This window comes from Chiloscyllium plagiosum, unplaced genomic scaffold, assembly GCF_037043375.1.
Source record: "Chiloscyllium plagiosum isolate Xiang-an unplaced genomic scaffold, Cpla_swu_hap1 HiC_scaffold_10, whole genome shotgun sequence".
Taxonomy (NCBI): domain Eukaryota; kingdom Metazoa; phylum Chordata; class Chondrichthyes; order Orectolobiformes; family Hemiscylliidae; genus Chiloscyllium; species Chiloscyllium plagiosum.
In genome coordinates this window covers 74,500,183-74,513,320 of record NW_028270148.1, presented here as the reverse complement: position 1 = coordinate 74,513,320, position 13,138 = coordinate 74,500,183, and the positions used below count along the sequence as shown (strand labels likewise).

General features: G+C 38.9%; 1 protein-coding gene across 16 annotated transcripts in view; it reads right to left on the bottom strand.

Annotated features, from left to right (window-relative positions):
* The window catches only part of arid1b (AT-rich interaction domain 1B), a 620,676-nt gene that overhangs the window by 200,535 nt on the left and 407,003 nt on the right, over nucleotides 1-13,138 (bottom strand). For all 16 annotated transcript variants that reach the window (XM_087991455.1, XM_087991461.1, XM_087991456.1 and 13 more), the window contains one exon: nucleotides 12,462-12,702. In XM_087991455.1, the coding sequence (XP_087847581.1) occupies nucleotides 12,462-12,702 (241 nt within the window). The remainder of the gene's footprint in view (nucleotides 1-12,461; nucleotides 12,703-13,138) is intronic.

The following is a 13,138-nucleotide window of genomic DNA, read 5'->3' as shown; positions in this document are numbered from 1 at the left end:
AGGTAGTTTGACAAATGGGGGACTGGAAGTTGCATCTGCTTGTATGCAGTCAGGTAAGTTGCTCAGGGACAAGTCTTAATCAGAAAGGGTCTGCCTTTTTTTTAGAATTCATTTGTGGGATACAGGCATCACTGGCTAGTTGAGCATTTATTGCGAATTTCTAATAGCCCTGGGGAAAGTGGTAGTGAGCTGTCTTCTTGAATTGCTCCAGTTCAAGGCACACACACACAATGCTGTCAGGATGGAAGTCTAAGTGCTGCCTCCCATCTAGATTGCCTCAGACCTACTTCTTATAAAGCCAGTGGCAACAGTTACACACTCATGGTGATGAGGTTCTGCACCATGAATCTTGACACCCTCACTACCAAGTACTGCTGTACTCCTTCAGAGAGGTTCCAAGTAGTGGAAACATTATTCCGGCCTGTCAATGGTATGCTTTATCACATCCTAGTGGCTTTTCACTGTTTGCAAACTGCCCATCTGTATGTATGTTGTGCACCAAAATCATCAGTCATGTGGTTAATGAATCATAGAATCCCTATAGTGCATAAAGAGGACATTTGGCCCATCACGTCTGCACTGACCCTCTGAAGAGCATCACACCCAAATCCAGCACACCCCACTCCATTTCCGTATTTATTGTACTTAATCCACCTAGACTGCACATCCCTGGACACTACGATACAATTTAGCAAGGCCAATCCACCTAACCTGCACATCTCTGGACTGTGGCAAAAAACTGGAGTACATGGCAGAAATCCATGCAGACATGGGGAGAATGTGCAAATTCCGCACAGATAGTCACCTATGGCTGAAACTGAATACGGGTCCCGGATGTTCTGAGGCAGCAATGCTAACCACTGAGCTACCATGCCACCTGTAAACCACTATGTCGCCTGTGGAGAGCTTTTGTTGCCCCAGTTGCATATTTTGGTCTGTTGCACAGCAGAAATGCAGCTAGCATAGTAGATTGCAGAAGAGGGATGGCATACGACTGTTGCAAGCATACCCAATATTGGCATGAATGATTAACGGTGTTGTGTCACACACTAACTGGATTTGAAGGAAAAATCTTTTTCAGTTGCAGTAGATCTTAGAGTTAACGTACAATGCATGCAACATGACGTGCATAATCAGTGATGTGCTACATTATGAAGTCTGTGGTTCTCGGGGGAAAAAATGAAATATAGTCAGTCTTGTTCGAATACAGCCTTCATTTGCTCCCCTACTTAAGTGGACAATATACTGCAGGGTAATAGGTCCAGCATCAGTCTGACACACAAAAATTGATGGCTAAGGTTACCATTGGAAATACAGTCCTCACCCCACTCCACGGTTGCAGTTATTGTTCTGGCAGGTAGCAATTTAATTACACTGCCCTGATTGAAATTCTGACAACTCCAACACTACTCCTCTTTGAACATCCTTGAATGTTAAGGCATCTTGCTTATAACCCCTTTCCCACTTCTCTCCAGCATGGTCAATGATCGTACATTACATTCCAAGAAGACTGTTGACTATTGCATTGATACCTTCTGCTAAAGCTTTAAAGTCAGGATAACTTCTTCAGTACTTGCCAGATCACTTTCTGTTAACTTCAGCAACTTAAAACCCTAGAAAGTTCAAAGTTCTTGTACAGTAAACACAGCAGTGAGTAGAATTAAATTAGCAGCTAGTTGACCTCATCAAATTGAACTGGCAAAGATGGTGGGAGGATGCAGAGATGAGGGATCCTTGTTGTTGCTGAATTTGTGCTCAGTCCAAAGGCATTACATGAGTATCAACTGAAGCACTGAGCTCCAGAACAGCAGTTCTAGTATGAAAGATGTGTTGCAAGGTAATTAACTTCACAATCTGCCTACTCTGAAAACTTCAAGTGAATGCTCTCCACATTTGTTCTGTATGATTTGAACTAGATGTGTGCGCACACACCACGGAACCCATTTGGAAGTTTAAAAGCCCATGAAAGGCACAAAATACAGATTTTGCGAATGCAAATTTTAACCCGTAAGGTGGCACAGTGGTTCAACCTACTTTGAGATGACTGTTCCTTTTCAACACAGATTAAAGAAATGAGATCAGAAATGAAATGGATCAATAAGCTTTACCCGGTCAGGAGAGAGAGAGATCCATCTGGAGTGAAACACAAACCATGTAAGTCCATAGTTTAGGGAATTTGGAGGCAACATGGGCATTTGGTGCAGAGGGAACAGGTGCTTGTTGTTTGATTTTCTTTTTGGCCCACAGTTTGTAAAGTTCTTTTAAAACAGGATAAATTTAAGTCCAGAATCAGAGACCCAGCACAAAAGAGTGACATCACAGAGAAACCATAAGTTAATTAGTTGGTGATAATCAAATAAGTAGCTAACTATTAGAGGTTACTTTCACATCAAAGTCAAATGGGGAAAATATTCATCAATTACAAAATAAAAAACCAGTAAGAACATTTGAAAAAATAAATTTAGTAATAAAATAAAGATGCAAGGCCGGCAATTTGTTGTACATGCACCTGTGGGAGCTGGTGGACCTCATTGCGGTTCATATTGACATCTGTAGAAGTGTTGGTTATTTCAGGAAAGCTGACTCAGAGTTGATGAGTTGGAATCTGAACTTTGAATACTGTGACACATCAGGGAGGGGAGACGGTTACCTAGATCATAGAACCATGTAGAAGAAGCCACTCAAGAGGGGAGAGAAATGTAAAATATAGTTGCAATCGGTGATAATATAGTCAGGGGAATAAATACTGTTCTTCGTGGCCAGGATCAAGAAACCCAAAAGGAGGTATTGCCTGGCTGGCTTCAGGATATCTTATCTGGGCTGCTGAAGAACTTGGAGTGGGAGGGGAACCAGTTGTCATGGTCCATGCAGGTACCAGTAATATAGGTAGAAAGTGGAAAGAGGTTCTGCTGAACAAATATCAGTAGCTAGGGATTAAATTAAAACGCAGAACCAAAAAGGTAATAATTACTGGATTGCTACTTGAGCTATGAGCAAACTGGCACAGGGTCAACAAGATTAACATGTGGTTCAAAACTGGTGTGGGAAATATAGGTTTGAAATCTTGGGACACTGACAACAGTACTGCAGAAAGAGGGCGCTATTCCTTCTGCATCATATGGGAATTGCATGATGAAGGCTGTGTATAGGGCTTTAAACAAAATATAGGGGGATGGGTTCAGTGGCATGGAAAATTACAGAAATGGTGGGTGCAGAGGTCATTAAAGTTTCCAGAACAAGTAATGGGGGATGAAATATGGAAAAGGGTCAGGAACATAACTTTAGATACAGCAGATGTGAGAAGGATGGCAATCAACACAGGAGTAAGGGCGTTGGACTTAAATGCACACAACATGCAAAACAAGGTAAATGATCTTGTAGTGCAGATTGAAATTGGCAGGTACAATGTTGTAGTTATCATAGAGATGTGGCTGCAAGGGAATCAAGGTCGGGGAACTAAATATCGAAGGATAAGAGTCCTATCGAAAGGACAGGCAGATGGGCAGAGGGGTGGGGTTGCTTTGTTACTAAGAAATGAAATTAAATTAATAGCAACGTTATATAGAATTGGAAGACATGAAATCTGTGCGGGTAGGAATTGAGGAACTGCAAAACGATGGGACTGTTAATCCAGAGATCCAGATAATGTTCAGGGGACCTGGGTTTGAAACCCATCATGGCAGGTGGTGGAATTTGAATTTAGTAAGAAAAAAATCCGAGATTAAGAGTCTAAAGATGACCATGAAACCATTGTCAGTTCAGGGAAAACGCATCTGGTTCACTAATGCCCTTTAGGAAAAGAAACTGCCAGCCTTACCTGGTCTGGGCTACACGTGACTCCAGACCCACAGCAATGTGGTTGACTAATAATTACCCCCAGGCAATTAGGGATGGGCAATAAATGCTAGCCTACATAGCAACGCCCTCATCCCGTGAATGAATAAAAACCAAAGACCCTGATGGGACTGGTGTACAGGCCTCCTAAGGTTTTGGAAAGAAAATAAATCAGGAGATAGAAGTAGCATGTGAAAAAGGCACAATTACAATAAGCAAGGGGGGTTTCCAATATGTCGGTATGACTGGGAAAATCAAGTTGACTGTGAACCTCAAGAAAAGGAATTCATGTAATGCCAATGTAATTTTTTTTGGAGCAGCTTGTATTACAACCTACTAAGGAACAGATAATTCTGGACTTGATGATATATAATGAAACAGACTTGATTAGGGAGCCCAAGACGAAGGATTTCCTAGGGTTCAGTGACCATAATATGATAGAATTCACCCTGCAGTTGGAGACGGAGAAGCTGGAATCAGATGTAACAGTTACAATTGAGTAAAGGTACTACAAAGACATCAAGGAGGGGCTGGCTAGAAATGATTGGAAGGGCAGTGTAGTGACTGGAATGACTGCCAGGTGGATCTCATTGACTAGAAGATCCTTGATTGGGGTTGTTAACCTGGGCCAACCAGGGAACCCTGGCTGACAGAGACTATTCATTCTGGGAATGACTCTGAGCTGGCTGATCAGAGCCCACGTACTGTGCATCTGTAAATAAAGAGTGACTTGGTAATGAGATACCAGTCTCTGTGAAGTTGCTTTGGGAGCCAAGTAGGAAGAAAGTGGAACAATAATAGTAGGAGTTTCTGTGATAATTCAGAAAGTACATCATTTCAAGGAAGAAACAACATGCTAAGGGGAGGACGAGGGAACCTTGGCTGACAAGGCAAGTCCAGGACAGCATAAAAGAAAAAGCATACAATGTGAAGGTTAGTGGGAAGCTAGAGGATTGGAAAGCCTTCAAAAACCAGAAAGGGGTAACAAAAAAATACATGGGGAGAAGATGAATTATGATGGTAAGCTAAGATAAAAGAAGATGACAACTTTTTTGAGATATATGAAAGGTAAAAGAGGACATTAGATTGCTTGAAAATGAGCTGGAGAAGTAGTAATGAAGAACAAGGAAATGGCAAAGGAATTGATTAGGTACTTTGCATTAGTTTTCACAGTGGAAGACACCAGCAGCATACCAGAACCTCAAGAGCAGGGAGCAGTGGTGAGTGTAATGCCCATGACTAAGGAGAAGGTTCTAGGTAAGCTGAAAGGTGTGAAGGTGGATAGATTACCCAGGCCAGATCAACTATACTCCAGAGTTCTGAAGGAGATAGCTGAGGAGACTGTGGTGGTATTGGTGATAGCCTTTCAAGAATCACTGGAGTCAGGGAAAGTCTCAGAGGACTGGAAAATCACCTGTTTAAGGGAGGCAGACAATAGAAAACTATAGGTTAGCCTGACTTTAAAATCTTATGAATAACTCTAAAGTCCATTAGTAAGGTTGAGATTGTGGAGTACTTAGAAGTGCATGGGAAAATAGGGCTGAGTCAGCACAGCTTCATCGAGGGGAGGTCAAGACTGAGATATGTTAGAATCTTTTGAGGAAGTAACAAGCACATTAGGCAAAGGAGAGCCAGTAAGTGTGATCTATTTGCATTTTCAGGAGGCCTTTGACAAGGTGCCTCATGGGAGGCTGCTGGACAAGATGAGAGCCTATGATGTTAGGGGCAAGATACTGGCACAGAGAATATCTGCTGACTGGCAGAAGGCAGAAAATTGTCTTTTTTGGGATGGCAGCTGGATGCTAGTAAAATTCTGCAGCGTCTGTGTTGGGACCCCAACTATTCATGTTATACATTAATGATCTGGATAAAGGAACTGAAGGCATTGGTGCTAAGTTTGCAGATGACAAAGGTTGTTGTTGGGATAGGTAATGTTGAGGTGGTGGGGAGGCTGCAGAAAGGCTTGGAAAGTTAGGATGGAATTGGCAGATGGAATATAATTTGAGAAAGTGAGATGCACTAAAATAGGAAAAATAGAGGGCAGGCTATTTTCTGAATTGGTTAAAGCTTCAGAAACCTGAAGCACAAAGGGACTTGGGAGTCTTAATACAGGATTCCCTTGGAGGTTCAGTTGGTGGGAAGATAAATGCAATGTTTGCACTTATTTCGGGAGGGTTAGAATATAAGAGTAGAAATGTACTTGCTGAGGCTGTATAAGGCTCTGGTCAAACGCCATACGGAATATTGTGAGCAGCTTTGGGCCTTGAATTTAAGGATGGATGCGCTGGCTTTGGAGGGGATCCAGAGGAGATTTATGTGAATGATCTGAGGAATGAAGGACTTGTCATATGGGGAGCAGTTGAAGAATCTGGGTATGTACTCAATGGAATTTAAAAGAATGAGGGGTGAATCTCATTGAAACTGACAAAATACTAAGAGTCCTGCATAGAATGGCCGTGGAGAAGGATGTTTCCATTAGTACGAGACACTAGGACCCATGGGTACAGCCTCAGTGAAGCGATGACTTCAGTGAAGAGATGAGAAAGAATTTCTTCTGCCAGAGAATAATTAATCTGTGGAATTCATTGTCACAGAAGGCTTTTGACACTAAGATAATTAAGTGTATTAAATATAGGGTCTTGACTGTAAGGGAATCAGGAGTTCTGGGGAGAAGACAGGAAAATGGGGTTGAGAAACATTATCAGCCTATGATCAAATGGTGGAGCAGACTTGATCAGCCAGATGGCCTAATTCTACTCCAATATATCTTTTGGAGAGTCTGTTCTACATGCAGAGGATTCTAAGGTAGTGTCTATACAACATTGCTGAACTGCGATGATTAGGCTAATGCCTGAAAGTTCACCTCTCTGGGCCTGTTTCAGGGTATTTGAGTTTATTTTGTTACTAATCACTGAGTCTGTACAACTTTACCAGCATCAAATAAAGTGAATCAAGTTGAGATATTTAAGACAATGAACAGTTTCTTGAGCATAGATTCCTTCCAAAACAAAACAAACTTGACTGTAATGCTGTCTAAAATAAAACCAAAAAAAAAGAAACAATGCCTTTGTATAGAGAAACAAAAGCATATACGTTACTGCAACTCCAACAGTTAATTTCTTTTTCAGGCAAATTAATTGTGTTTTATTTTTATTTGCACAAGACTGTTAATTAGATTTTTAAAATTACCAAGCAAAGGCATAAAGTTAAATGGACGAAAGCTAACATTAGTACACTAATTATTTGGGCTTGCTGGAATTTGATTTTCACAAAATAGCAATGCAAATATATAGTGTCAGGATGCAGACTTTTTAGTTCTGACTTTTACATCAATGGCAAGTCAATCTAGTTGGGGTAGTCTCATTGTTAATAGTGTGTATTGGCTGCTACATAAATACACTGTCAGAAAATCCTATCCACAATTCATCACAAGCACACAAATCAATATTCCCAATGTTAAAAAAAAATCTAAAGTTACTGAGCTCATGCTTTTCTGCTCAGTAATAATCTTGAATTTCTTCCAGATTAACATAAAATATAAGCTTAATTCTTGATCAAATGCAAAGAGGGTTGATTAAGACTACTTGAGAGTTGTACATTTCTAAAAAAAACTGGGAGAAAAATATAACACCTCAAACCTGTCAAATAGATGTTTTTTAAAAATGTCATTATAAATAACTTGAACAGAACGAAAGCTTTCCTTTAAACAATAAATCATTAATTCTATCATTAACATATTTTACATTGCTAATGAACAAAGGTATGCATTGGTTTGAAACAACTGGGTTTAAAATTGAAATTAATATCCAAGTTTATGGTAGCACATAAATAGGATTATGTACATTAACATTTAAAATAGTACATGATCTATGAATTTTAATTTTATCTGGGTTGTACCTATGAGTTCAAACCTTCAGCTGACTGGAACCTAAGTTACAGTTTTGAACTTGATTACTTGAATCCGTGTCACACAAAAGTAGCAGGCAATAACCATCTTCAATAAAGGAATATCCAAACACTTCTCCTCAAAGTCATTACCAGTCCTGAGTTGCTCATCGTAGACCATCAGAATTAAGCAATTTGGCCCATCAAATCTGCTCCGCCATTTGATCATGGTTGGTATGTTCCACAACTCCATTCTCTTGCCTTCTCCCCTTAACTCTGATCCCCATACTAATAAAGAACCTATCTCAGTCTTAAATACACTCAATGACTCAGCCTCCACATTCTTCTGCGACAATGAGTTCCACAGATTTACCAGCCTCTGAAGAAATTCCTCATCTCAGTTCTTCACTCTGAGGCTGTGTCCTCAGATCCTAATCTCTCCTACTAGTGGAAACATCATCTCCACATCCACTTTACACACATCTCTTAATATTCCACAAGTTTTGATCATCCTTCTAAGCTCCTGGGATTCACCACTCATCAGAAACTCAGTTGTGGTGATTTTATGGTGAATGACTCATCTCCTGCTTCTCAAAACCTGTCCACCACCTTAAAGACATATGATGGAATATTCCCCACTTGAATTAATCAATATGCCTTGAATAAAATCTAAGACGTTCAGGATCTTTATTGGTCAGTGCATTGGGGATAGGAGTTGGGAGTTCATATAGTGCTATCCAAGACATTGGTTAGGCCACGTTTGGAATAATGCATTTAATTCTGGTCTCCTTGCTATAGGAAGGATGTTGTGAAACTTGAAAGGGTCCAGAAAAGATTTACAAGGATGTTGCCAGTGTTCATGGGTTTGAACTTTAGGGAGAGGCTGAACAGGTTTCAATGAAGTAGACAAAGAACAGCTGTTTGATTGGTTGATGGTACAAGAACTAAGGGGATACAGATTCAAGGTTTAGCACAAGCGATGCAAGAGGATGTGATGAAGAACATTTTTACATCGTGAGAGTGATAATGATCTGAAACTCACAATTAGGGTGGTGGAAACAGAGACATTGAATGATTTCAAAATAAAATTGGATGGGCGTGAGTGCAGACTAATCTTGCACTGCTATGGAGATCGACTGGGAAAACTGGACTGACTGGATTGTTTTAAATGTGCTGCCTTCTTATAAGCTTTAATAAAGGTTTTAGTGATTGGGGTCTGAGTGATTTAGAGTTAGCAGATTGACTGCAATAGTAGGCTAGTTGGAACTTGTTGCATGCTGATTCTGTTCTTTGCAGAATCTCCAGTACACTTAATACCTCCTGGGTGGCCATGTTTGTAGCAGTAGCATCAAAGCTCAATTTCGAAGTTTCAATGCTAGTAAATAGGGAATTCTTAGCTATCAAACACTCAGGACCAACAGAGAAGGAAAAAAGCAGAAAGTCAAGTCTACATTAATTAAATATGATGTTACAGTTTGCAATAGAAAAGGATATCCTGGATGGTTCCAGGACTGAATGTATTTGGCTTGAGAGCACAGAGGAAGTTGTTATTATGCTGCCAGGTTGTTACAGTGAAAAGGAGATAGATGACCAGATAGTTGACAAAAGTGTGCAAATAGAATACGGCATCAGAAGATTTTAATCATCCTAATAGTGACTGGAAAACATCATACTATTAAAGGTAGAGGAAAGAAATCTCCAATGACTACAGGAAAACTCTCATCAAATACGTTTTTCATCAAACAAGAAAGGAAATAGTTTTGAACCTGGTCCTGGGAAATACTGCAGGTCTGATGGAGTGTGTTACACCACAAGATCATTAGTGAACAGTGGCCATAACATTACTTGATTTCGAATAATTATGGGAAGAGTGCAGAAAAACTGAATACAAATGCTCAAGGCAGGAAAACTAATTGCAGTGATTTAAGAAGAGACCAGGTACAGATAGCTTAGAAAAGGCTTGACAAGTATTAAGAGATTAATGGAAGGTAACCAGGGAAGAGATAATTAGGTACAAAACAATGCATGTTCCTTTGAAAAGAAAAGTTAGCCAAAGCATATCAAAGTTAAAACAAACCAAAAAACAAGAATGTTTTATGGATTTGGACTTAGGTCTTGGGCTTTGAATCAAATGTCATCTAGAAAATACACACGTATTAAGATCCTCAGGAGTTTCTAGTCTAATCTGTATATTTGAAAATGCTGCAATAAATATTAAATAATGTAAAAAGTAGCATCTGTGTTAATATTTTTGTTAAGAAAGTAACCATTTTAGAAAATACATGATTTTGTATATATTGTACAACAGGTGAGGCATATATTTTTAACATTTTACCATAAATTCACTGTAGGTTCTGGAAACGATTTATGCCTTTAAAGCAGCTATATGCTGTTTTATTGGGCAATAATTAGATCACTTATATTTCTGGCAAAGCTTCAGGCCTACTTTAAAAGCATTATAGCAGAAAAACCAATAGTTATAAAAAGACATTAAAAATTGAGACCTTCATTATTTTATTTTTTTCATGTTTGGTTTGGAACTGAAAGTTGAAGTTAAACTTTGAGCTTTCACCACCAAAATGTTTTGGAAAGGAAGATAGAACAAAAAAAAACGGATGTGTGTTTACAGGAACTGGCCTGAAAAGATAATTATGGGTTGACTGCTACTCTCAGAACACAACAGACTTTTCGGTATCAATACGCTCAGGGATTGGCAGCCTGTTAGACACGGAATGGATTAAGGGCGGAACTGTGCTGATTTGCCAGTCACAAAGAATGTTCGAAAAAGACAGTTTGAATTGGTTTGGTCTCGGTTTCTTTTATATTCATTCACAGGACATGGACATGGCTTGCTGGGCCAGCATTTATTGTCCATCCCTAACTGCCCAAGACACATGTCAAGAGTCAACCATGTTACTGTGGACCTGCAGTCATATTTAGGCCAGTTCAAGTGAGGATAATAGTTCTCTTCCCTAAAGGACATTAGTAAACTAAATGGGGTTTTTCTTACAATCTACAATATTTTCACAGTCATCATTAGACTCTAATTCCAGATGATTATTGAATTCAAATTCCATCATCTGCCACGGCAGGATTCAAACTTGAAATCCTCAGAACATTACCTAGCTCTCCTGATCAACAGTCTAGAGATGATACCATTAGGCCATCACCTCCCTTTGTTTTGGTCAGAAGATAGTGTGGTTGTAAAGGTGCTGAACGGAGTTTTGGTTGCTTTCTAGTTTATATCCAGTTATCGAGTTTATGAAAGGTTTGGGAAAAGATCCACAAACTATGAGACATATGTAGAAGCATCCAGTGATCTGTGGAAGCTGTTTGCGTGAATCAGTGACTTTGGAATTCAAGCAAGACTTACAGTTTACTTGCCTGTGAACATCTCCATTAACCAAGATTTATGAAGGTTTGGTACCTATTACGAAAACATTGAACAAGACAATTACAATTTTTTTTTAAAGTGGTCCCTTAACTGTGTCTGTCTGTCTACAAGAGTGCAGAGGGGGTTGGGTTCATTGATATCGAGTAGATTGCCTTGTTGCTTATCCATGGTCTGCTAAAGTGACATTATTAATGCTAAATTGCCAATTTAAATTTGTAAAGTTTGGTGAGGAACAATTGCACAACTGAGGGAAATTGAACATTTATTAAAATTTTAATTTTAATATGTTGCAAATCCACAGATAGGGAGGATGATTTGATTTGGCCTGCTGTCTGTGTCATAATAATACATCATGGGAGTAAGACTAAGGAAAGAAAAACAATGCAAGAGCTGATCGTTGGTGTGTAGATCATTAAAGTTGGCAGGATAAACAGGTACGAGGGAAACAAATAAAATCCTTTGTTTTATATTCAAGGGCACATAATACAAAAGGGAAGAGTCAGTACTGAACTTAAATCTCTCATGTGACAGCTGAAGTATTGTACAGGGAGTCTCTGATTTATGAATGTCCAACTTAACAAATGCTCATATTTATAAACACAATCTCATACAAGGATGTAATTTTAAAGGCCCAACATACAAACATTTTCTGTACTTATGAACCCGTTCGCAACCAGAGCCCGTATGCTCTTTATCCACTATAAAAAGGATGCAAAAGCAACAGAAAAAGTTCAGTAACACGAATGTTACCTGAATGATTGAGTTAAGAGGAGATAGTTGAGAATTTTTTTTACAACAGCTGAACAGGTTAAGAAGTAGCCCAATAGATTTCTTAAAGATTACAAGGGATAATTAAAATTAAGAGTGATAGAATATTTCCAATGATTGGTATTAAAACAGAAAGTGCTGGAAATACTAAAAAAAAAGAGTTACTATTACAAGACCGATTTGACTCTTCTTTCGAATCCTTTAACCATGGATGACTCCAGCCTTAAACTTTCTCCAGCACTTTCTGCTTATATCCCAATTGGTAAACTGGAGAATAATTGGTATAAAATTAAGATATTCAGAATAAAAACTTGAGAAGTATAAAAATATGCTTACACAGAATAACATTGTATATTTTTTCTGAATGAAACTTTTGATAAAACAGCCAGATATTTTTTTGAAAAGAATTTAAGCAGATGTATGAAGAACAGAAATAACAAAAGCAAGTAGGAGTTAGAGATTAGACGAGGTGGAGCGTATGAAAAAGAACAATACACAAACTTCAAAGGCCAAATGTTACTGTACAAAAAGACCATTCTATTATTCTAGAACATCTACCCAAAACAAAATATACAATTACCTGGTACACCTGCTGGGGACAGGGGTCCAGACCTGGACTGATTGCTTCCAACAGGAGAACCAACTGGAGAGGGGGAGGGGCCCCGGATACCAGACAGGTGAGGAGAAGCATGAGGGGAGAAGGGAGATTGTGCAGGATTACTTGGTTCTCCTTGGCCACTTGAGGATCCTGAAGCACTCACTCCAGAACTTAGTGTACCTTCTGTCCCTGTTGGTAAATCGTCGATGGATCCAGATAAATCCTAGCAAAACAAAAAGTCACAATTAGGTGCATATTTAGACAACAACACAATGTAAGAATGCCAATAATCTAACAGAAAGTATGAAATGACATGGTCAGTTAATATTTTATGACACTTGTGACCTTTTACATCACCATATGAAAGTGCTAGGTCCTTTACAAAATATTGAGTTTTTGAATTTATTTCCATTCAATAACAGACTAAACTATTTGTGGTTTTTTAAAATGAAAACAATCTTGTTTCTGGTTATTATACCTGTGACTTTGCAGTTCAAACATAATCATAGTAAAGGCAGAGTTAAAGCATCAGCACAGATTTGTTTTAAACTGCCTGATAGATTTGAACCTCTGTCTAGTCTCGGGCCTAATCATAACCCTTAAATCATACATAACATGGAAGCTATCTTCGGTAGTGTTTATATTGTAGAATCATTTTT